This window comes from Nesoenas mayeri (genome assembly GCF_963082525.1).
Source record: "Nesoenas mayeri genome assembly, chromosome: 6".
In the NCBI taxonomy this organism is placed as follows: domain Eukaryota; kingdom Metazoa; phylum Chordata; class Aves; order Columbiformes; family Columbidae; genus Nesoenas; species Nesoenas mayeri.
In genome coordinates, this window is record NC_137545.1 from 7,529,737 (window position 1) to 7,556,067 (window position 26,331).

Here is a 26,331-nt window from a genome sequence, read left to right on the forward strand (position 1 = left end):
TTAATAGGGAGCATTCATACTTTGTTGTTGTCGTTGTTGTTGCTTAAAAAATCCCCCGAACAAAAATCGAATGTGTATTAGAGAACAAGAAAGGTTTCAAAGCACAAGAAAGAAAACAGGCCACTTTGCAAAGCAAACAAACCAAAAATAAATAAACCAGCCTGCATTGTTATTTTTTCAACTAGATGTGCAGACATGCTAAACTAAGGCCTTGTTTCTAATAGAAAAGCTGTCACAGTTTATATGCAGTGAATTCAAAATAGGTACTTGAATTGGTGCAAGAACCTTCCTGTAGAGGTATCTTAATTGGTTGAAGCATTTCTTAACACTTTAGCTGAACTGCATAGGATGCCAACGCAAACTCAGTCCAGGCAATGGAGTAATAGGTGCGGCTGCAAAGTGATTTTGACCGATTATTTTAACATAGGGCAGCTTCCCTGGTAGAGACACGGCCTTGGTAACAAAGTAGTGTTTAAAGCAGTGTTTTGATGTACTTCCAGAATCCAACAGGCCTGGGGTTTAAAATACAGAGCAACGGGTAAAATGGATGTCGCAAAATATAAAGATCAGCCCTTCAGCCATCAGGCCTTCCAGGGACTGCGTGGTAGCTTTTCGTTTCCCCAACAGCCCAACAATAAAGGCTAAAATTGTCACCTTTCTGTCCATTCTAGCTCACTTTTAGTGTGTACATGCTAAGCCCTCCTCCCCCTCCCTTCCCACCTCCCCTCCCCATCCCCAAATTTGCAGCCTACTCATTCACAGTACACAGCAACATGTATTTCCCAGCATCGTCGAAAACTTGCCTACAGAAGCTGACATGATTCCTAAAATGCGGTGGCAACAGTAAGTGCCCTCCCTAAATCAAAGCAATAGGCACGGTTGGCTACTACAAACTGTGAGTCAGTAGCTCAGTCTCCTCTTCTGTGTAGGTATATATGGTATATACTGGTGTCCAGCCACTCCCACACAGAGACAGCGTGGAGAACCTGTTTTCTGGCAGTATATAGACGTTAGGACCAAAGCACTTAAAAAAAAATCATCAAAGCTTTCATTTTGAAAACCGCAAAGAGTTCCAACTTTAATTATTACACCAAAAATGCCATTAACAAGCATCAAGGAAAACTATAAAAACCCTGTTTGAAAAATGACACCTGCATTTGGAAGTTTTCAGGTAGGGAAACGCATTCTTGAGGTGATAAAGGCAGCCTACCTCCTGTGTCCACATTATTAGGTATATAATTTATATATACATCATTATATATATAACTTATATAGTACATCTTGGACTTCTTCCTCTAAGAGAGGAGGAAAGTCTTGGCTTTACAAGACGAGATCTTAGTACCTGGTAGGCCAGATCTTACTGGTTTTTACAATGCTAAATCTTGTCACTGAAGTCAGTGTAGAGCTGTGGAGGGGAAAGACTGCAGTAGTCATCCCTAAACTATTGATAAAAAGAGACACAAATGTGACAGAAGGAAGAATATTCAAGCTTGATCTGGAAATGATCATTCAAGAAGGTGTAGATTTAGTGCTAATGAAAGACAGGGCAGACTTGTCAATGATTAGTTGTAGTATCTTAGGAGAAAATACTTTTCATTTATTCAAGACGGAGTTAAATAGAGTTATTGTCATTGTTTTTGTTCTTGGCATGTAGGGATCTTTGCAAGTGCAATTATATCTGAAATCAGCAAAAAGTACTTTAAAAGAGCGTTGGGTTAGAGGCGTCACCCAGAATGTGAAAGCTTAAAAACAGTCTTACTGGATGGTATGATGGGATGTGCCAAGTCCTGAATGAAATCAAGAATAAAAGCCCTTGAGCCACTGGGTGCTGGCCTGGTAACATTATTTACAACATTTTCGTCTTTTTAATTTTTTTTTAATTTAAAGATTTTGACACGCATTAAGGGAACAGGCAAAGAAAAGGAACACTTAAGCAAGTTGGATTTTCATCAGTTTTGTCAAAAGCACCGATTATGACATCTTTTGTACACAGATAAACTACGTTAAAAAGGAGCAACCTTTGTGTTAGAGACAGCTAAAAAGCCCAAATTGTCTAGGGCCAGGTAAAAATGAGGGAGAAAGCCTGGTTCTGCAGATATCAGACAGATCACAGGTATGATACGCTCAATCACTGCAACTATCATATTGATCAGCTGCAACTTAGCCATACACCCTAGTGATTAGTTTTCTTTTTTCTCCTCAGGTTAAAACAGTTCAAAAAGCAAGGACCTGGGGGCTCCTCTTGCATTCAGGTTCTTCTTCCCCATCTGTGTTTGGTCAGTGCTTTCCATGTATTAAGCAAAAATGTGCTAGCCTAAAAAAAACAGTAAACCCAATTCCAAAAAGTCTCAGGAAAATAAGAACAAATGGAAAAAAAGAATCTTCACCTTTGTAGAAATATATGTTGGCTTGGATTTCAGGTCCTGGAAACCATAGTCTTCCAGACTAGCAAACTTATCTCCATAATATTTGGTTGGTCCCTGTAGCTGTGACACATCTTCTGGTATGACATTGCTTCAAACTGGTTTGCTAAGGGTTTGGGTTTGGTTTTTAAGATTTCTTCCTCTCCAAGTCTCTCTCATGAAGAAGCCTTATAAAATTTAATAAGGATGAAACTATCAGAGTTTGAGAGAAACCCTACAGTCTGTTCCACCAGCACAAGACTGGAAAGAACTAGAACCAGTTCACATTTAATGAGTGAGAGCTCTGAAATGAATCATAGAAATGCAGAAAAATTAATGTTGGAAGGTATCTCTAGAAGTCCCCTAATTCAATCTCTGGTTTAAAACACAGTTTAGTTAGAATGGACTGCTCAAGGCTTTGCCCAAGACATCAAAAGAATCTGGGATTTCAGTCTGTCCTCTCTTCATTTGCCAATTTATCCAGGTAACACAATTTTCTAGACTGAGTACTGGCTATTGAAAAAGGACAACTCTGGGATAATGAAAAACACTCTGGACTCCGGAATCCTCTCTTCTGTTAGACCAATCTTTATAAAATAAATGTGGTATTTTAGGTTGCGCTTTATCTCCTGAGGGGAAAACCAAACAGAACAAAGATGCACTGAAGTGTTGTTTTTGACTAGAAAGTGACTGAAATACAGCATCATGTGTCTTTGTACAGAATATAGTATGAGTGAAACAATATATTTTTTTAGTTTAAGGTAAACCAGCAATGATTATGTTGACAAAACAGAATTTTGCTTGCCAGGTCTCAATCCGGCCGTATAGAAAGCATATTTCTATAAGCATATTTTTATACAGAGATTCAACAAACGTTATTAGAAAAATCTTGATACTGGTGTTTCCTAAATGAACCTCACCATGGAGTATAGCTTGTCTCAATTAGATAATGGGAAAATCTAGAATAAACAAATTATATCAACACTGTAACGTGTGGAGTACCCCTTGATCTGGAATTTTGGTTTCCTGGTCACAAGAAAAGTATTGACACGTTGGACTCAGCCTAGCACAGAGTCACCATGGAAATCAGGTTCTGGAACACACGATGGATGAAGAGAGGCCGAGAGACAGGGTTCAGTCTTAGGAAGAGAAGGGCAAGGGTAGATCTTATTGCTATCTATAAATTTCTAAGAGGGTGCAGAGAAGAAGCCAGACTCTTCTTGGAGGTGCGTAATGGAAGAGACAACGAAAACAAGTTGGAACATGGAAAACTCCTACTTGTCACACGGGTTTTAAACATTTTTATTTTTACTGTAAAGGTGGCCAAATATTGGACCAGCTTGCACAGAGAGGTTGTAGAATTTTCATCCCTGGGGATATTTAAAACTCAGCTGGATATGGCCCTGAGCAACCAACTCTAGTTAGAGGTTGGCCAAATTGGCTCTGGAGGTGCCTTCCCACCTGCATGATTCTATGATTGACTGCTCTGCTCCAAAATATTATTTAGCTATTCACAAACCCTCACATTTGCTTTAGATGTTTTCTCTACATACACTATTTTGTGAGACCTGTGTCTCAATTTGTTCTCATCCTATATTTTCGTCATCTTGGAAACCACAATCTGACTTTTTTATAATGGCTCCTCTTTTGCAAATACGCATAAATCTAGCATGAAGGAAACACAGTTAAGCTTCTCCTTTCTACAGCTGCATCACTCGGTCCTCAACTTTCACCAAATCATCTATTTATGGGTTCGCTTCCAAAAAGCTTTACGGAGAGGATTAGCCTTTCCTCATTGGCCTGTTTCTACTCATAGTTTACAAAGAGACGACAACTGTACAACTTTAGCAAGGAGACACAGGCCTAAATAGCTATTACAGATTATACAAGTTTGAAGTGCACAGCTTAAAATATCTGTGAAGACACAAAACTGGGCATTGTAAACAACAATCCTGGAATGTGTCGCTAATTACGCCTTTCCAAAACGGAGCTTTCTTCCACAAAACACCAGTGATGGTTCAAAATTTCAGCGATGACTAAGACACTTGCATATGAGCACCCTAAAATTGAAGTCCAGAGATTGAGTACACCATGTATATAGTTGAAAAATATCTCCATTTACAATAGAAGAGATAGTCGCAAAGCTCAAAATTTGGCTTCAGAGTTCAAGACCTGCTACAGAGAGAGCCTGAGAAATCTGAAATCTGGTTCAGTCTCTTATCCCCCTTTTCTTTTACGTTTTTTAGGCTGCTTGTATCCACAACTTAGTTGTAGGCCTGCCTCTAGAACAACATAATCAGACATCGCAGCACGTTTTTTCCCATAGGGACCTTGTTCCGCCATATTTAAATAAGATGTCAACAAGACTATAAATAACAACTGGAAGTAAATAAACAGTCTTGCTTGGGTTTTTTTCCCATTTTAAATAGAGTCCAATATTTAAACTGTCATTTAATAATTAAGGTTTGTAGACTGCTCATAGCACGTCTAAAGGCAGGTGTGTTCAGAGGTCAAAGGAGGATATTTATGCAGGTTCACAGCCAATGAATATGATAGTGGGGGGTTTGAGAGAACACACTTTAGGACACTACAGTAATGAAATTCTAGGACTCTCTTACCTTTTTTTTTTTTTTAATCTAATGCACTGACTGGATCCTCTACAGTTTCACACAGCTGAGGTTTCAGTTCCCATTAGACATCTGGCAGGATGCTCTATATATTCCAACACAAATTGGATTCTAGGGCCCTCAGTCCCAGTGGAACAGCTGGGTGGAATGGCCTTTACAAGTATGCAAATATAGAAGTAGAGAAATACGAGATTGTCAGCAAGCAGTGCTCCATAATTTTAAATGCATACATATATATATATATATATAAGCATATATATATACACATATAGAGTAGGGTTAGTTTTAAATCTTTGGAATAAACTCAATATTCGTTCTCTCTCTCTTTCTCTCTGTCTTTCTTTCTTTCACTCTCCCTCTTGATCTCTCTCATGCTCTTATCACGAATGTTACATCATTGTCCCTAAAAGATGGTTAGATTTTGGTCCATATTTCATACCATATGGGCCAGACATCGTATTTCCCCCCTGTCCCCAAAGTGTTCAGTTGACAGTCACAGTGTTTTGTGAAAACTGTGAGGAAAAACAGCATCTTTTGAGTAAATTCAATCTCTCACTGGAACCAAAGGTTGCAAAAAGCTGAGAATTCAAGTGCCAAGGATCCCGGTGACAGCTCTTAAACATCTATCGAGTTTCTTGTTTGTTACTTTTCCCCTAAGAGTACAGTTTTACCTCCCAAAACATAAATTAAGGGAAATATTTAACAGTCAATGAGTCAAAACAGTCAAAGAAGGGCAGTTGGCTAATACAGTATAAAAAAGCAGCAATCATTTGTGGACCACGCGCCATTTTGTTTCATTTCTAGACACATCTTGTAGGGATGGTCCCAGAATATACAAAATATACAACCTAATGACCACCTGCCTGCTTGCATAGGCCATTTTTATGGTCCTAAATGCAGTCTTTGGAGTCAGGGCCAGTGCCAAATAGTTTCAAATGCAAGTTATGGTAAGATACATTTTTTTTTTGTTTTTCTTTTGTAATGAAGACTTTAATCCACTTTGAGCCAACGAAATCAAATTATCAATAGGACTGAAGGGTGAGCATGAGACCTCCACTTCTCCTGGATGGTTGATAGAGTGGGCCCAAATGGACCTCTAGGTTAGCAATGCTTTAGACCAATCATTTGGAAAAGCCTCAATGCTGTATGGAAAATCCAACCCTTCCTTTACCGTTCATACTGTTACACTTTTTCATATAGGAGTGGGCTACAGCATCAACTTGATGAATGGAAAAGGAGGACTTTGATAATTTCTTTAAAAGGCTAAAGCTGAATGAAGCCATCGTACTTGGAAGAAGTTCTCGATTTCCCACTCAGAGACTGGAGTAGGATTTTTGGCTTTGTTTTCTTTTGTTTTGTTTTTGTGTGTAAGATGCTCAACAAACATTAGCTTTAAATTAAAACGTCTGCAGGTGCTTTTTACACAAACAAAAGTCTAATGTTTTAAATTGGTTAATAGAAGAACAGTAAGAAAAAGCAACATAATTCATCTCTAAGTCACTGTGGGTCGTGGCTAACGTGCTCACATGATGTGGAAGGAATCCTGTAGTCATGCCTGTGTGGCCAGTCCCAGACCGATATCCAGGTGAAGACAAGGAGTTCTGAAGATCACTTGTTCGTGGAGAAAAGAGAAAAAATGTTTGAGCTTCCAAATAAGCTTTTAAAGGTTTTTGTTCAACAAATAAACAAGAAGTCCTAGCTATGGCAATAAGGTGAGGCCTACAGAGATATTAGGTGCTGTTTCTCAGGGCTTTATCCCTTGGCCACTTGGCCATCATGGCAGCAGCTTCCAGAGTCCCTAGTGCATATGTTGTGCAATAGCCAAAACAAAAATTAAAATAAAAATGACCAACAAAAATACAGTCCTCCGTGAAGTCTACATAAACTCAGGCCAAAAAAAGGGTATCTGTGTCACAAGTGTCACTCCACAGTCTACTGCCATTAAGGCCACTGGTATTGACTTAAAAGGATCTCAATAGCTCAGTTCTAGGAAGAAGAACCAACACCAAGACAGGTCAAAGTGTCTGTGAGAAGTCTGATGCACTGAACATTAGGAATTCTCAGACAAAGGACAAATGAACCAAGAGGTTAATTTTGGCTACCAAACTGGGATTTGGTTTTCTAGGTCATTTTTTCCCCCCATCTATTTAAAAATAAAGTTAGTGCTACAAATATGCAACTTCAAGACGATTTATTCTCCTATTGAGTTGCACTGAGAAGCGAGTTAAATAAGCCCCTCTTCCTGCCATCCACCTGCAGGGAAACCTCCTCCATTTTCTTTGATTTCCACTGGCAAAAACAGGAAACAAATCCGAGAGGGACGAAGTACTGTAAGCAATTGTTCCTTCTCATTTACTTCACCTCTATACCATTTCCTCGCCTGCATCTTCTCCCATCCAGCTGGGGCAAGGCATAAAGAACCGATGTACGTATTGAAGTATAATTAGGTGCCTGACGGTGTGAGCGTGTGGTCTCTGTACAGAGGATTACACGTGATCGAGTTCTCTTCTGCAAGGCAGCGCGTTGTAACTTGAGTTCCACTTTCAACTCACAACACTGAGCTCAGGTGACATCCATGGCAAGGTGACTGATATTTTAGATGTGTCTCTTCATGTGGAGGGCAAGGTGATCAGACCTGGAGAAACACCTGCAAAATAAAGTAAGTGGGAAATGAAATAAGTACAGGATTTGGAAAAGCCAGTTTCCTGTTCCTTCCTCCTTATATACAGGAGGAAATATATATCCATGTTTGAAGACATTCCTTAGGTTATCCGTGGATCGCCACCAAACCCTGTGCAATTGACCTCTGTGACCACAGATGGCCAACTATCCTGGCTCCTGGGCAGCTAAATAGACCTCTCTTTTCTCTGTTCCTCTCCCTCCTTTTTCTTTCACTTCTTTCATCAGGGAAGAGTGCTCATCTATGCACCTATAGTATAAAATAATATATTTAGTATAAGTGTGTGTATGCATATAAAAAAAATAAATAAACCAAGTCAGTTTTGCTCAAGCACTCAGCAACACCTGCTGAAAAAACCTCCAGCTTTCCCATGTACCCAGACCTGCAACAAGCACTGAATTATGATGCCAGTTTTGAAAGCTGAATTCTCATTTCTAACTCCAGACTGGAAGGAAAGCTGGTTCAGAGTTTGGAGGTTGACAATCCATCAGGCTACATATCTCTCCCTTTCTCTCTGCTGGGAATTTGGGTGGCAATATGTGACTGTTGATGAACGCTATCTCCCTGACGGGTGTTGAGAGAAGATAAGGTATTATGCCTATTTTGTAAGAGTGAAAATTGAGAGACAGAGAAGGCAAGGAAATTGCAAATCACACAAGAAGTGTAGTAAAACCAGAAAAAAATATGCCAGGACTTCAGCTTTCAACTTGTGCTCTTTATCCACAAAGCCATTTTAATCCATCTCATAAGAATATGCAATGTTTTGATACACTGAACATGTAGATGGATGCTGATGAGATGGACTTAGAGCGGCAGCCCTAGAGAACTAGTAGAGTTTTAAGGCTGGTCTAAACACGCAGTTAATTGAGAATAAGGTAGGGCAGGAATTTGAAATGAAGCATCTATTCTTGATGAACTTCCTCTCTAAAGGCTTATGAGTGCCGCCTTCTGAAATAACTTAAGACATTTGGGAAGTGGGCTAAGATACTCAGAATAAAACACAGGAGAAGAGCAACGCCACAAAGAGTTAATCAGGAATCACTATTCTAGAACAGCTGCTTTGTGGTAGACGTGCTGCAGGGCGCCCACAGCAGCAGGAACAGTGCCAAATTCAGGCACTTCACACCACCAAGATATTGTCAGAGTGATCAGAGGAAAAAGTTCTCAGGAGGACAAGTGCTTTTCTTCCTCGTCATTCAATATAAGCCCCATTTTATCAAGGTTGCCAGTAAGCAAGAATAGTTTTTTTGACTTTATACCCATTAGAAATGGGATTGAAACCATCAACTCATTTCACACCCACCATCACGGTGTCATTAAAGACACGTATGGCACCAGAGAGCAAACTGCACCCCAAAGTCCTGAAACGGAGTCAGAGCAGCAGGACTCAGACACTCTCAGAAATTAAACTTCTACTAGATACTTCAAGTTGAGCACTAAAAACCAGAAGGTTTCCAAGTCCTCTGCAAATCTTGGCTTGCCTTCTTTCCACCCCAGGCCATAAGACACTGGCTGATTTATTTTTACTAATAGCAAAAAACATACATTCTAAATATCATACAAAAACCCGCTTTTGAGTAAACTGTTTTTATTGCCTCCCAGAGCACCATGTAAAGCTACTTCCAGAACTGACCTGCTTGGAATGTCTTTTCACTGCCCCACAGATTTAGAGTATAAAAGAGCCACCAATACGGGTCTCAAGAATATCCAAATGGCTTATTGTGAGAATCTGGATAGCTCATCTGTGGTTACTGAATGTATTTCCTACAAAAAGCTGTAGTTGAGTATTTTGTATTTTTCAGAAAGAAGGTAAAAGAATGACTTGAACTACTCAGAAAAAAAACGCCAAAAAGCAAAGATAAAAAAAGAACAATCTAAACACACAGAGGATAAATACTATAAGCAGAGAAAGGCTGAGAACTATAAAAATGAAGAGGTTTTATATAGTTAGGGGATCTTTGCAGTATTTCCCTGCATAAGCAATCCTGCTGCACCTACATGCAGAGATGAGTGATTGAAAGGTGCATTTTTAAGACAAAAAAACTTCATAGTAAGACAAGTTCTGCAAGAAGAGCTAGATACTCATCTTCTGTGTATGTACAGAGCTCTGCTCAAGTAAGCTCTTCTCTGCTGGTTTGTAGCAGTTTACAAGGGGGTTAATACCTTCAGAGCGGCAAAAATTAAGAAGATAAGACTGCAAAATAGGACGGAGGCTGCATTCCTCCAAGCTCCTATGTGAAGCACAGCAAGACAATGGACACTCGGCTTTCAACACCACAGGCTCAGTGCAGCTCGAATTTTCTAGCCCTAGGGTGCCAAAATACCCCCTTGGACCAACATCTCTCTCGTCACTCTAAACTGAGAAAGCAGCATCAGCTGGCTACAAGGGCTGCCAAAACAAAACAACAGCTTGAGTGGCTGCCAAAAAGACACGCACCAGCTGGCACTTCTGCCTAGGATTAGTCCTAAGACCACCACCCAGGCTTTTTCTCTCTGATTGTCCCTATTATAGATACAACCCAGCAAGAAGTGTGCTGAGTCACAGTACAGCAAGATCTGTTAAAAATATGGATCCAATACATTGTTTTACATCAATAACCACAGTATTAGCATCTAGTGTATTTTTCAGCCCTAGAATAGTTTTATAGCTAATAAAATGGTATCATATTTGCTAATTTGTAGCTAATAAAATGGTACAATACTAATTCCTCACATTTTCCTGCTGACTAATTTGGTTAGTTCTGTCTCTTGGTAAGGCTGGTGGACGTGGACATTTATTTTCAACACTAAAACAGTCCCCACAAAATTGTGCAGCTAAATCACACTGTCAGGAAAAGCTATTGATCAGTGGACACTATTTTTTCTTCCCCATCTTGGACTAGAGGCAGTGGTGGAAGAGGCTCCACAGGGTAAGTTGTCAAGGGAAACTCCTTTCTTGAGAAATTAAGAAACAGCAGCTTGCTGGTCTCTAGTCCTGCCCATGAGACAAGACCTTGCTCCACACCTCTGGCTTTACACCTCTACCAGCTCTGCACATTGTACGTGGGCCCATCACAACCTTCTCCATCACCCCTCCCCAAGCCCAGCTCTTCCTAGAAAGGACTGTTTATGCTACAATAGGATGCCCTAATTCTGAGAGTCAAACAGTGATGTGTGAAACACAAATTCCTTGCTCCCAAACATGATTCCTTCCTTTCTGTTTTTGCTCTATCTCCTTAGCAACACAGTACTGCTCGGCATTGAAGCCTCTGCAAGAGGAAGAGTGACTATGATAAGAGAATATATTGCTCAGCCGTCTTTCTTACCAGCTGTGGATTCTCCACTGTGGGATGTGTTTGTTCCAGCTAAGTGTGCTCTTAGCTTCACATCAAAAAGGAAACCTTGCGCACGCACACACAGAGAAATATATACCCCAAGAGTGTGGCACTAAGCTGCTATCTCCTAACATATATTTAGGCAGAACAAGCGAGTTATCACTACCCTGTCATCCTCTTCCCCTTGGAGTGCTGAGGGCTTGCACTGCCTGAGGAACATAACCCTACCCTGCGTTTCTGAAAAGTACAGTTCCTGGGGAATCACAGAGTACCAGCTTGGAAGGGACCACAAGGATCATCTGGTCCCACCTTTCTTGGCAAAAGCACTGCTAATAACCAGCACATCCCTGGTCTCTGGAAGGCAATGGGGACTTGGATGCTGCATTCTGCACCACTTCAGCTGATTCTCCTTTGTCCCCTGCTGCCACCAAACCACACAACATTTGCAGTACATATGGTGCTACTCAAACCAGCGGTAGTTTGCCAGCTATAACTAACAATGTGATCTGTGGGCTGCATGGTGTTGGGATATGGCTGGCACAGCAAGAGGAGAGAAATATGCCTTCTTATCTCTTTTGATTTAAAATTGACCTGTACACAGAGGACATTAATACCCCTTTGATGTCTGCCAGAAGGTCAGAAATACAAACGCATCTGAAAACAGCCTGGGAAGGGAATCGCAGCCAGACTGTGTGCACAACATTCCTCTTCTTTGTTATCTGAATGACCACTTCCATGCTGTGATTGCCAAGGTATGGCCTTCACCTCTGAACAACAACAGGCACATGCTTTGTGCTACAGTGGCATTGCTAAAAGAGCTCCAAAAGGCTCCTTAAAGTTTAGCAAACCAGGATGTCTGAGAGGGTGACCACAGCTCCTGTCAATAATGGTGGGTGCAATCAAGGCTGGCAGTTCAAACAGAGAGAAGCTGTTCTGCAGCTGGGAACCCTGGCTCAGGAAGGGGCGTATTTAACATTGTAAGCCTGCCCAAATAGATAAGGACAGATTTAGGCACATGTTTCAGTGCTTGCTTGAGGTGATATCTGCAATAGGTGGTAGGAGAGAGATCTGACAAAGAGAAAAGAAGGAAAAATAACGGTATGGCAGAGTGGCCCAAAAGAAGAACGGGCACTGTCACTCTACAGGCTTGCAACAACTGACTGGGAGAGTAAAGACAAATCTGTCTCCTACCACCACACACAGATGGTATGTGCATGGAATGTGACAGTGCACAATCTCTGGTACTCTTAACTTATTAATAAATATTTTTCCTTCATCTACAGATTCAGGTGAAGAGCAGAAAACGCATTAGATGATTGCAGGAATCTTTCTCTTGACTGCAGTGACTGCATTGGCTGCCAAAGAAAAAAACCTGGGTAGGAAGGGATAATACGTAGAGGGAGAAGAATGAATACTTAACAAAAGGCTGAAAGAGACCGAGAAGTTGAAAATACTGACTGTATTTCCTTAGATCTCTGCTAAAAATATTGTCTGTCCTGACATAGAAACCCTGCGGCTTTCTGTGTATGTGTGGGGGGCGGGGGTGTGTGTTTGTGGGAACAGGATGGTCAGTTTATTCTTCAGAGGAGAGAAAAGAGAAGGGCAATGCCTCATATTTAAAACGGAGAACATAACTGTTCTCCTTCACAGAGATGCTTATACAAAAGCACAACTCCAAGGTCCCTACTTGGCTTATCCTGTCCCTCATTCTGAGCAAACAAAAGATAATCCGGGGCTAAAACAAAAGACAATCCAAGAGGAAGCCCTCGGTGGGGGAAGGGGGATGGGAAGGAGGGAGACAAGGAGAGAGGAGCACTTAAGGAGATGAAGCTCTTGGAAAGGCAGGATGTGAAAATGATCTAATTTCCTTCCCATAAAAGGATGGGGTCCCTTGTTTATGTCCCACACATCCTCTCTCCATGCATGTTTGCTGCTGGTCTGGTGTACCCAGAGGCTTCCTAGAGCCTTTATTGTATTACAAAACGTCTCCTTATCAGAGCAGAGAACCTTAGTGCTGCATTAAAAAGATGGGTAATTTTCTTAAGCCTCTTTTAAAAATATATATAAATAGGATTAGCTGGATAACATGTTCAGATGCAAGCACATTATTTGATTACTCAATAGTGGATCCAGGTTTCACCCAGGGCACTGCCAATCTCAGCTGGGGGGGTGGCAAGGGGGAGAAGTGCTCATTGTTCCATCCTGTCAATGCTGTCAAGAGTCATTACAGGGCTTTTGCTCCACCCTGATTTCTTATCAATTGGGACTGGAGATGCGGAGCAGGGTTTTCTTCTCCTTTTTTTTTTCTAAATTCAAAGAACACAGCTTTCAAAAGCGCCCAGCACCAAGCAAGGATGACTAGATTTTTCAGACGAGCTCATCATTCATTTGAGCAGCTAAAGCGGTGAGGACTGCAAGAAGGAATCGGTGGTGAGCAGCAGCAGTGGTGGCTCTCGCTGGGAGCTGCTGGGTGCTCAGCTTGTTGTTTTTGCATTTTCTTATGATATAGTTCTATAGGTGGTTTGTTCCTTACAAGCTCACCAGGCAAAACCAGCCCCTCATTTCTGAGTGCCCAGAGAAGGCTCTGAGCACCTGTCAGGCTTTTAAATCTGGGTGCATACAGAATGATGATGCAGAGTATTTCCCACATTAAATAGATGTCAAGGGTGAGATTTAAAACTGTGGGACAAGAGTCACTAATTAGCAGCAATATGTAGAGATCACTGATCCTACACAAAACAGTCCCACAAACTTGAATTGTCAGATGTGCCCAAATCGCTCCGATGCTTTTGAAAATGAAGGCCTTTGCTTGTCTTTCACTGACTTTTGCATCTGGGGAAGCAGGGAGCCCTGGACTTAGTGGTAAGAGAAGACAATAATCATAGAGAAATTAAGTACTTTCCTCCTAGGAGTTTCCTATAGATTTGTGGCACAACAGCCACACACACTCTCCACCCCGGTGTTGTATACCCAGATATTTGCGAGGCCCATTGGTTTTGTGAGGCCCATCCTGTCAAAATACGGGCAGTCAGTAGCAATGCTTTGGGTAGCCCTTGAAGTGGAGCAAATAGAGGCTGCTCTGCCTTTTTGAGAGCACTCACAGGACCAGGAGACAGAAAGCTGAGATGCTTTGTCGAGCGGTCCATCACTGAAGTGGTCCAGGGCCCTCTGGATGTCTTTGCTTTAAGAGTGTTAACAAGAGCTGCTGTACAGACTGAATCCTGTGCCCACGACAGGCTTCGGTCAGACCTACACATGGTGCCACGTCTCTGTGTGCTATGGGATTAGAAGTATTGCAGCTCTGCCAGCCCAGAGGACAGGGGCAGAGCGCAGGGTCCCTCCTCGGTTCGGGGATGGAGGCAGTGGGACAGGAGGCCCGAAGGGGCCTCTGCTGGGAGCCAGGGCTCTTGTCTGGGGGAGCTGGAGGCTCTCAGCTACTCACAACTGCATGTTGCTTGAACACGGTGTTAGGAGGCTGCATTACCTGTCACAATGGTTGCATTTAAAGGGCTTTGCACCCGTGTGCTTTCTGTAATGCCTCGTGAGCTCGTCACTCCGTGCAAAACGCCACTCGCACCCTTCCCACGAGCACTTGTAAGGCTTCTCACCTGCAGAGGGGAGGAGAGAACAGTCAGCGTGGCAGCAGGATTACTGAGCACTCAACTTGCAAGCCCTGTGTCCTCCCACTTCACCTCTGTCCCGCTTGGGCAGGTTAGCCCGTCACACAATTCATGGCCAGTGTGGGATGAAAACAATTTAGGGCTTGTGACACATTGTATTGAGGATGGGTCCAGCCCAAACTTTACCGCTGCTAAAATTCCCGCACAACCTTATTTCCCATTTCTAACAGAGCCAGTCAACTACTCTTCAAAGAAGCCCTCAGAACATCCCCAGATGCTTGTTCTGCGGTGTGGCTGGATGTTGATTTTCAGTCAGCTTTTCAGTTCACTCTGCCATTGCCAGATTAATTGCTGTGGTACCTGTAAGTGGCTGTACTAACACCTGAACTCACTGCAGGTGTGCACCAGAGTGACCAGCACCTCTGCATTGCATGCCTTACCCCTGGTCATTCAGGCTCTTTGCACTACACCTTGATGAGCTGTTACTCTGCCCCAAAATATCGACCATACACTGAAGGCAGTGAAACGGTGCAGTGATAAAACAGGAGAGATTCTGGTCTGCCGTGTTCATGTCTACCTGTTTTGTCATGCAACCTGGGCTTTGTGGGTCAAACTCTTCCGTGGTGTAACATCCCTGGAGTCATTAACACCTTCTGATGAAGAATTCCAAGGTCTCATGCCTTCCCTTTTCTTATTCAGTGCACATATATTTGTGTGCATGCAAATTTATCATCTCCCTCCAGAACAAATGCTCTAGCGCATCTCCTCCTATAGAAACCCCATGTCACTTTTCCTCACACTGTCAGTACCGTATGGATGCATTAGAAGACGGGGGAGCTGAGAAAAAACGCAGACAAGAAATTACTTTTACTACCAAGCTTTTAAGCCGGCAATTATAAACAGAGAAGGGATTATTATTTATTTATTTGATCTTAAAATTGCTAAGAAAGTGATCTTAAAAAACCCAGCCCTGATGAAACTGAAGTTGCAGACTATACAACCCCTCTATGCCAATCACGTGAAACAATCACTTGGCCACACAGACAAATTTCTCAGTGCAGAGACACAGATTTCTATATTTAGCATGTCCACTCAGCAAGTAAAGGAGTAAGATCTGATTATGGAAGACCTTCGTATTTCAAGATGACAAACTGGAGAAGCCAGAAGAGCTAGAAAAGTGAAGAGGGCAAGAGAATTGCACCAAAATACATGGCAAAAAAGCTTCTCTTTAGTGAGTGAGTTTCTGCAGACTTCTTATGCACAGCCAGCTCTGCTCACAGTGGTCATCTGCCCTGCAGAGAAAAGCAGAGTAGGCTGAGATGTAAACTGGAGCTGAGCCATTTTACTGCCCTCTGAGAAGTTTCTTTGGCTCAGTAGCTCAATTAAAGGATTCATTGGGGTGAAGCAATGAAGTGGGGGCAGCAGCTGGCAAGACTTCGCCAAAATATCCATTTGTTTCTCAGTCCCCAAATGCAGAAAAGCCAGTCTGGATGTCTCTGTTGTGTGCCACAGTCGACCATGAGAAAATGCCCAATAGGACAAAGGACTGAGCCAACAATAACACCACCCCACTTAGATTGTGCCCGTTGGTCATCTCTGCAGACTTGCCTTTTGTTCTTTTTTTTCTTTCAATAGGATTTCTTTGGGGCTGGCGGGGGGGAAGGCAAGAAATTTCTTGTTAGTGAGCCAAGTGCTGGTGTCTTGTTTCTGTGCTGGTTACTCATCTGTAATTCAAACACTGTCACCATTGCTGACCCCAGACACCAGAGCTCTCCCCCAGCAGCCCTTGACACCCTACCTGGCATTCTGCATCTGCTCCCCGCTTCTCAGAGAAAAGGGATTTCCCCCAGCCCTGCTCATGTCTATGATGGCACGCCGGTTCTGCCTCAACAGTCCCTGCATTATTTTTGAAAGCTGCCAGTAAACAAGCCTCCACGATAACTCAGCTTCCTCGGTTCTCTGACGCTCTCTAGTGCCTACCTTGGAGTAGACAAACCGCCTTGCAGAGTATGTTTGCTACACTCGCTGCAAAGCAGCTGCAGAAGACAACTGACTGCTCAGCGCAATCTGGCAGGTACAGCCAGTGTGAAGGATACAGTCACCTACAGAGCACAAGGGTGAAGGAGAAACTTCCTGGGGTTTCTTTGAAACAAGGGCTATTAGGGCTGAAGCTGAGTTTGGCTTGTTAATGTTTGCCAAGAGCTTTGAAAATGTACAGTGCCATATGCAGGTTACAAGAGACAGAAATGCCAAGCATGATTACTGGTAAAGCCATGGGATGCCACGTATCTCTGTTTCTTGCTGCAGGGGCTCCTCTTTCAAGCGTTCCTGGTCTGGCTTTACACAGCTCTGAGCTGAATTTTGTTTTCAGATGCTTTTCCTCTGTAACCCAAACCCGTTTCACTAAATGTCAGACAGTACCTCTTTGTGCTCCAGGCAGCACGCTGGCATACAGTGCTCCGCATGGCACGGTGACCTTTAAAGCCACGTCAGACAGCTCCTTGACCCAGAGACCTCAAAGAACTTGGATTTCCTGCCCTCCTGCAGCTACACAAAAAGAGGAGAGGGCAGGAGAGAGACCTCCGTACCTCTGCACATGAAGACTGAGAACAAACTGCTTCTTTAATGGCTGCTTTCACCTTACCCGAAGCCGAAAGCCCATCTTGCCAAGGTGTGCATATGTAGAAACACAGGGATGGGGAAGAAATGGGAGGGTCCTCCCGGCTGACTCCTGGCAATGGCAGGGAGAAGAAATGGGAAGGATCCCTTCCACGTGCCACGCGGCTTTTCTGTTGTTGCAGGGGATTAGCAGGAATCAAAAGATAGATGGTGAAATGCTCCTCTGCTGAGAGCAATGACAAACCTCCCACTCACTTCTACAGGGCCAAGATCTCTCTCTTTCTAACAAATTAATTATGAGCTTCAAAATCCAATTAAAAATGGGAACATCACGGAGCTGTGCCACACTGACTTTTTTTCAGGCTCTAATTCCTTAAAATTAATAACCGCACTTAAAATTTGTGCCTGCGAGCCCCTCCCAAGAAGGAGGCTCTGCTCCTTAAGTCACCTTAAGTCCAACACAAGGATCTGTACAGCACTTAAACAAATCCATAAATCCACATTTATACAAATGCACTCAATGGAGAAGCCAAGGTATATGCAAAAGGAAGATGATACCCAGATATACAGCTGTTAAACACTCAGCTGTTCCAGTTCAGAACATGCTCCACACCATGGGGCTGGTTCAGCTGTCACACATCCACAAATGCACCTGGGAAGGGCAGGCAGCCACCAATACAGATTTTGGGCTTCCTCCCGAAAGCCAAAAATTTATCGTTTGAAAATATGGAAGAGTCAAGCACACAATCCCAACAACACTGCTGCTGTAAACATGCATTAGGCTCCCAGCAAAACACGAATGACAGAGCTGGGCTGGTTCTATGCTGGAGACACAGCACTGGTCCTGGGGGCTTCTCAAAATCTGTCCTTGCCTGTCCTTGCCACCTACACCCCGCAGGCACCCTGGGGTCCTGGGGGTATTTCTTTTGTCCAAGGAGTAAGGCAGGTTTGCTTACAGACCTCACAGCAGCTGTTTCAACAGAGACACATCAGGTTAGATGATGCAGAGGTACGGAACCAAGATCAGCTGAGGACACTGGCAAGACCACAAAACTACGGTGCACAATGGACACTGTGCCTATTATACATTAAGATGTATAATCTTAATAGATATATGCAGTATTTATTGCCAACCCCAAGGGTTGAAAAGTCGTAGTCCCACAGAAATAATGACATTTTAAAGAAGAAAACAATAAAATTTAGAGATCATTTGCCTTCTGCTTTGCAGATAATCTAGAGCCACAATTTTAAACTTCTCTTTGCAGCCCTGCAGGCTCGAAACATTTATTACAAAACACAGAGAAAGCAGTTTGCCCTCTATTCCATGGATTTCAAGAGCGGGGACTTTAAGGAGAAAACCCTCAAGATTTTGGGATGTGCATGAGAAGACCTCATGAGTTGACAATGCTGTGGTGTGAAATCCTGGCTCCATCAAAGTCATTGGAAAAATGCCCATTAAGGCTTGATTTTCACCCTGTATCTTTACAGAATTAAAAGCAAACAAAGATATTATGATTATCCATCTGCATCTATCTCCTTATCCCTCCCCTGCACCACATCTTAACACCACAGCACAAACAGCTGTTGATTACACTGCACTTAGTAAAACAATCAAGTAGTTTAAGCCCCTAGTCCCGCAATGAACTTCAGCAAGACAGACCAGCCCTAAAAAGGACAGTGTAGAATCGCAGTCAGAATCCTTGCTGGCATCTCTCCGTGCTAAAAAAGTGAGGAAAAAACCTGAAATCCTGCCTTTGTGTGTGTTTTGAAGGTCATTTAACTAAGACATTTGATGTACTATGTTTTAAGAGCTTCTTAATACCATATCATGTTAACTAGACAAAACTAGCATGCAAAAGAATCTTTAAGAAAACAACAGAAACACCCCCTGAAAAATCACCATGTGTTCTAATCCACCGTGAATTATTTGCATGTAGTTCCAGGATATTTAAAAAAAAAAAATAAATAAGAAAGAAACACAAAACATTTCCTTCCTTTTTAAATCTGTGATTTAAAAACTATTCAAAAACGAAACTAGTTCTAAAAGCCTCAGTGTCTAAAAATATGTATTGAAAGACAGCTTTAGCTTCACTTGCTCCAAGACTGGTGTTCCTGGAGAACCAGACAAGCTGCAAATTACAACTGAAAAAGGTATTAAATCCAAGATTTCTCGCCTGGATTTCTCCCATAAAGCTCTGGGGGCCCAAGAAATGTGTGAAGAATCAAGTAGTCTCACTGGCTTTTTAAAGAGAGCATTTTAATAACTTTTCCTTGCCACCCTTTCTGAGAAATCGTTTTGGGACCTGCTGTTCCTGGCGACTGGGACTGGACCGTCACGGAGGTGTCACCATGGGACGACCCAAAGCATCATTGGGAGGCTGGTGCCCACGGGGATGTCGTCAGCGCAGCCGCAAGTCGCTCAGAAATGCCAGAAGCTGGTGGGGTTTTTGATGAGAAGCAGCCCCCCCAGATCGCCTTGCAGAGAAACACCAGGCAGGCTTTCGTATTTGCTTTGCATTTTATGACGAAAGCCTGCCACAGCACAATGGGACGCTTAATGTGGAACATCACATTAACAATATTTTATATTTATGTAGCACTCTTCATCTCCAAGGGTCCCTGAGAGCTTTACAAGCTACATACATGGCATACCAATGAAGCCGAGCCATAATTCTTCTAATTAGCTGAACATCAGCACGTGGCGTAACAGAAAAACGTTACCGGTCACTCTCTTCCTATGGAAAGAGTTACGTGATATTTAATAGAAACATGTTGAAGGACATTCAGTTTTAAGGGCTCCTGGAAAAATGACATCGCTTAAGCAGACAGGTCTCCTTCCCACCTGTGCTGTCCTCCCTCATTACACACACACGCTCCGTCAAACACGAGACGCAGAAGAGGAGCAGCCCAAGACCTGCTGCATGTTAAATATTCCCATTTTCACACCAGGTTCAGCACGTTACCATCACACGGCTCAGGCAGAAAAGCTCGTGGGCAGCTGCGGTTCAGCGCACAACAACATCACCCCCTTTTTAAGATTAATAAGTTCATTTCTTCAGCAGAAAAGGAAGAGCAAGCTATTCAATACACACATCCTCTGGAGATCAATGCTAACATCTAAGCGTATGTGCCTGCAACCCATCAACCAGTAAAACTAATTACAAAAATCAATTTCAGATACTTTTCTGAGCCTTTCATTCCTCAATATACTCCTAATTGATTTTTGTTGGAGAATAGAAAGCCTAATTATTATTTTTATTATTACAAAGGCATGCAAGGGGGGGCAGTGGTCAGTGTTTAAGTAGCTCACCAATGCTTTCTGTCCAAAAAAGAGAAAAAAGGAAAAAAAGGGCATTTTATTCAGGGTTCTGCCACCTGCTGGAAAGATGGAAAAGCCTTTGAAAAGGTGACAAAGCGCAAGAGAAAAGCTGGCAGGAGACAAGATGGGGCAGAAGAGGAATGTGAGAGGATTGTGAAACACACAATGTGAGAAGGTTGTACCTATTTTTAGATGGGCAGGGATGATCAAGTGTAAAACGCCACATTTCCATGAACAAGGTACAGCTCCTTTCATCCAAAAAGGTCAGCAGTGCCCTCATAGAGAGATGGCTCTGATCATGTATTTATTAGAGATGGGTGAAAAGAGGTTAAGGACCAGACCCAATGTGCAATCAGTCTTTCTACAAACTTCAAAGCCCTGGATTAATCCCTAAGGGCCTTGCCAAAGCTCGTCTACCAAGCCAGCAGCAGCGTTCAGCGTGTGGCCACCGAACGCGTGAAAAGAAACGATGTTTTGCAGCATTATGTCTTACACGTGCGCCTACCACACATCCACAAAGCCCACTTGCCCAGCTGAGAAGCAACATTCAAAGAAATGGAAATTCTCTGTTTTCTGCTCAACGGGACACATTTAACGAATGCCTGTCGCCATAGAAGGTGAGCAGGAACGCCTCGCTTTATCTTATCAGCTCCATGCATCGTGAACGATAAAGCTTTTGAAACACTGCTCTGCTTTCAGACCCCTTTTCTCCAAAGGAAGCTCCTGGCTGGCGGGGAGAAGGGCTGGGGGACAGACACCGGCGCCAGCCCGGGTGTGCAACCCGCGCTTCTGCTCCATTAATTGCCGGCGCATCCTCCTGCAGCCCCAGGCCCTGGGGACAGCAGCAGAGCTGCACCCGGCAGCAACACCGCCAGCAAAACTACCCAATTAAACCTCCCGAATATACGTTTCGGGGGGGAGGAAGATTTAAAAAAAAAGAAGGATGGGGTTGCTTGGCAACGGGAGGGCAGAAGCAGCTGTGCAGCAGGTCGGGCTGGTACCCGGGCTGGCCCATTAGCGCCCTGCATCGCCTGCATCTCGTGCCGGGGTCTCCTGGTAACAGCTCGCGCACGTTCCCCTCCTCTCCGCCTGTTTCTCCCCATCACGCCAAGCGTTGCTGTGTGCCCTAATTACACATTCTCCGCTGCTTCAAGCTGCCATTACTTTGGTCCCCAGAGGAGCAGCAAGAACTTCAACAAAAAAAAAAAATCTCCTCTAATAAGGGCTTTTAGTTTCAGATTCAGTGAGTGTCTGCAAAGATGCAAGGCAAGGTAGCAGCGGCACAAGGAACAGATGAAAAAGGAGAAAAACGCAGTGGTTCACTGGGTCAGATTCTTCCAGGACCCTGAAATATATTTTTGCGTTTGTCTTTGGTGAATTATCCCAGAGGGTGTACAATGAAGACAGCCCTTTGTGGGACGTGGCACTTATTTCCATAATCCGGAGTGGTGTATAGAAGATGTGCTCTTTGGACAGCCATGTTTTAGGCCATGAGTTTCTGAGAAATTCCAAGCAAAATATAAGACACATGTATCAGTGACTAGAACTGATAAAAAACAAAACAGCCCTAAGAGGAATACACACCCCTGTTTCCAAATGCTAACATTTGAAATTGTTTTGCTCCATATTTTTGCTAATGAATGTGGAGTTTTGCTTATTCAAACTACTACAATGCTGTTGTTTTTCACCATTTACGTGCTACTTCGTTTTCTCCCTTTTGTCACTCAAAAACTGGAGAAAGATGAAAAAACAACAAACAAACAAAAAACATATTGGCAAAGACAGCACAGGAATAACACACAAGGGCAAAACAAAATACATCACCTGTCCTTAGCTCTAAGGGAGGGATAAGCCCCAGTTGGAAACTGGGTAACGTGTAACTAAAGAAGGGCACAAAGGTACCATGCAACTCCATTGCTGGGTGACGCTGCATCTTCAGGGAGAACATTTTAAAAATCAGAGGGATTTTCTGCATGAAACACATTTCCTAACACACATTCAAAACCAAACAAAGCCCAGAAAAAGAATCACCTCTGGGATTCTATGGGTTTTGCAAGGAACTAATGATAAAATTGAATCACTTGTACCACGCTCATATGAAAGTCATTTTGCACCAGATTATAGCTTAGCCCATTCAAGCTAGTTTTCATCCAGATATTCACAGATAGAAGTCTTCTACTCAAAGACTATTTTCCAGGACATTGGCCAGGATTTTAGCTAAACTTGTTGCACTGAGGACAGCTCTTTTCTCCCTGCCCCTCCACAACACACATGCCACATTCTCCTAAAAAATAAATATTTTTCCTCCTGCTTCTAAAATAACAAACAGCAACCACACTGGAAAAAGACCAAATGTGGAAAATCTCGCTCTGAAGAAGGAAAAGCTTTGCAAAGTTTCAAGTGACCAACGAGATGACGTCCAAATGGAAGTTTATGCAAAATTAACCATCGTACAGTTCCGTGCAGTTACATATTGAACAAAAGTAGATGCAGATGTGCACGCCTGTATGTTTATGACATTCATTTCCAAGAACTAATACAAGCTTCTAGTGCACTAATGATCACTTATGGTCATCATAAAAAGCCAGAATGACATTGCAAAATTGTCCAACTAATCTATTAAGTTCTCTCTGTCGGTGGCAAGAGACCAGACGTACAGGAGGAAGGAATAAATCCCTGCTAAGCCTCTGAACGTGCACTGCCATACAGTGAAGACACCTTTCTTATAGAACTCAGCCGAGGGGATCAACTTTTATCTTGAAACACATGCTTGTCACTGTTAACTTCACTAGCACGCCTGCAAATGTTTTTTCAGTGATCAGTTTTTGCAGCCCCAGCTTTCAGTCCCAGGTCTGGAAGGACAGACACCTTCAGAAACAAATCTGCCCAATGCCGTTTGGGTGGGCACTTGGGGACTGCTGGGAATGTGAACTGGCTTGCAACGTTTTAAAGGTTCTTAATTCTTACTAAGCCGCCTTATTATGTATAAAGCTGACCTATGGGAAGATTTTGGTTCTGCAGTGCGACGAAAGTTTTGGACACTCAGAGACCTGTGGACAAGACAGGTCCTGGGCAGTATTTTGTCCTGGCCTTTCCAAAATGGCTGCACTAGTCTTTAAACCGCCCTCACTTGACGTCCTTGCCTCTCATTCATTTCAATCTGCTGCAGTGCTTTACCATTCACTGCTTGGCACGTGGTAACCAACTGGCTTTTGAGAGTGGGGTTAGATAGCTGTTTTCTGAAGACACAAATACACGTTCTCCTAAACTCCAGCAAAACAGAAAGAGGCAATTTTATTCATTAAATCTACCCTGTACTTTCTGCATTACACATTTGCCCTTTAACTATCTTTAAGTATATTTTTTTCAGCCATTATTCCTAGCGCAGGCCTGGCTGGTCCCCATACCCACGGCTGGTCTGTGCTGTATGGTGAGCACCACCTTCACCATGGTGCCCATGGTTTTATCTGGGACCACATTAGCCTTGCCAGGAGCCTGGGCATTATATTTAGGTTCACTGTATTTAGGTCAGCTTCCAGAAAGCCCTGAAGTTCATCTGCTCCTGTCTGCTGGTCCGCAGGTTTGCAGGACCGTGTCTGCTCTGGATTGGGAGATGTCCATCCAGGTTCCTGGCTGCTTGTCCAGATGTGACCCAGGCTCAAATGCCCAAACTGTGCTTAGGAAGAGCCTAACATGGCACCTGCTTTTGAGAGGAGAGGTAGCACATTTGGCTTTTCCTGCCCAGAGGACTCCAGCTCTCCCTGCCTGCTCAGCCCCTTATTGTCCAGCCAGCTCACCTTAGCCTAAACCAGCATCACTGAGCGCCTATCTCTGATTCAGGCCTGGCGTGAGCTTAAATACTTCAGAAATGCGAGAGCTTTCGACAAACGCACAACACAATCACAGCTTCTCATTGTTAACGTGCCATTTGTATCCAGTGTGGGACAGTGGCAACACAGAGGGAAATAGGCAGAAGACAAGTTGTGGATTTTTCCCTTGAGTGTTTCTCTGCGATCCCTGTCATTCAGCCCCTCACCGAGTGCCTCACAGGGGCTGGCGGTAGATAGGTATAAAGAAAACACTAGATGACAAACTAGAGATGGCTCCTGCCTGTCATGATGCTTGGAGGCGCCTGCAGTCTCCATCTGCAGCTGCTGAACAGACAGAAACCACTTTCCAGGTCTCCCTTGTGCCAAAAATCATCTTGTATGGCAAATAATACCCATCTACATTTTCAAACCCAAGCAGTGAGACTGTCCTGTGCTACTGATCTGGCAAATGATGGAGCAGAAGCATGGGGCTGAGAATTCAGGTATAAGCAACTAAGCAATGGATGAACACCAATGTTTTAATGTTTTAAATGGTAAGGGCTGCTTTTGGCAGGGTCCGTCCTCCTGCTGCCTAGGAGGTTCACAAAGCTCGTTTCCTCAGTCTAAACTCTAGCTGTAATAACCAAGCGAAGCTCTGGCCCTCCACAGTGAAATCACAACACTCCCCTCCAAACTTGCCAAATGGCTAAAAGGCTTCAAAACCATAAAGTTTTAAAGAGCTCATGATCAGGCTGGGCTTATTTTAATCAGCTTAGATAAACACTTTTTATGTTTTTACCCAAGAAACGTCAAAAACCACCAATCTCACAACAAAACATGTATTTCAAATTTGGCGATGCTACTGCACCCCAAACAAATCCAGCCCTCAATGAAGGTTTTCCTCACACCCCCCTCCTTCCTCAGTTCCCTTGCTCTCATTTCCAGTGGCGAATTCACCTGTTGCTTCAGCTGCTGCCATAGGAGCTTCAGCACCTTCCATGTCCCTCCGTGTCCCCTCACCAGGATGCAGCCCTGACAGAGCTGGGGACTCGCTATGAAGCGGCGCGTCTCTGTACAGCAAAACATCTTGGGCTTTGGCTTTCGTTTCTCCTGTGCTACCCACACTGTTCTCCCAAATGCATTTCCCTAAGTCATTATTCAAAATCTTGCACCCTGCAGAATTGGTGCTGTGCTTGGCTATTTGCTTTTTCTTTCTCTTCATTGGCTTTCTGTTCATGGGTGCAACCACACTAACACAACACAGCAATACAGCTTGCCATTCATGTGGTATCACTGACACAGATCGTCTTACTTGCTCTATTTTGCCTTTACTTTGTATTAATTGTCCTTATCTATCATCCAGCCTACTCTCTCCATTTTGGTCTTTTACAATCATTTCCAAATTCTCTACCTTTCCTCTTCTATCTCCAACATTTTGGGAAAGCTCTTCTCTGTTGTTTTAAATCCCATCTCAAAAGCCTTCCTGTTCATTAATGCTCTTTCTAATACTCTTGTGTCTCTCGTCTTTTTCTTGCAAATGTAGTAATTTGTTTTCCTGCAGGGTGGATTTGTTTGGTTTTGTTCATCTCACCCAGCACTTTGGATCAAAGAACTATGTAATTTAAAATAAGATGTTCTGACAATGTGAAACAAACTCCACTTAAATAAGTGCTATCTTAAGATCACATGTAGATTCATAACATCTATTTACACGAGTATTTCCCACTTGTTTTAGGTTTCAGAAACCTAAATATAGATGCGAGGTGCCCAGCTGCTGTTTCTCAGACTTGAGCTTAGGTTATATCAGATCCTGGTTTTAGGCGGATTAAGAAAAAAGCCCAAAACCTTCTGATTCTTATAAAATGCAAACCCCAGCAGAATCCCCTAAGGGTCATTTTTTTATCACTATTCTAATCTTAAGGATTTCCTGGTCAGTTTATA

The 26,331-nt window shown here is 43.1% G+C and overlaps 1 protein-coding gene across 1 annotated transcript in view; it reads right to left on the reverse strand.

Annotated features, from left to right (window-relative positions):
* Nucleotides 1–7,624: 7,624 nt before the first annotated feature.
* Nucleotides 7,625–26,331, reverse strand: part of KLF7 (KLF transcription factor 7) — a gene marked incomplete at its 3' end in the record, with an annotated part of 52,672 nt that continues 33,965 nt past the window's right edge. Inside the window, exons 3-4 of the mRNA XM_080347121.1 lie at nt 14,508–14,631; nt 7,625–7,676 (exon numbers count right to left, since the gene is read on the reverse strand). Of these exons, the coding sequence (XP_080203247.1) occupies nt 7,625–7,676; nt 14,508–14,631 (176 nt within the window). The remainder of the gene's footprint in view (nt 7,677–14,507; nt 14,632–26,331) is intronic.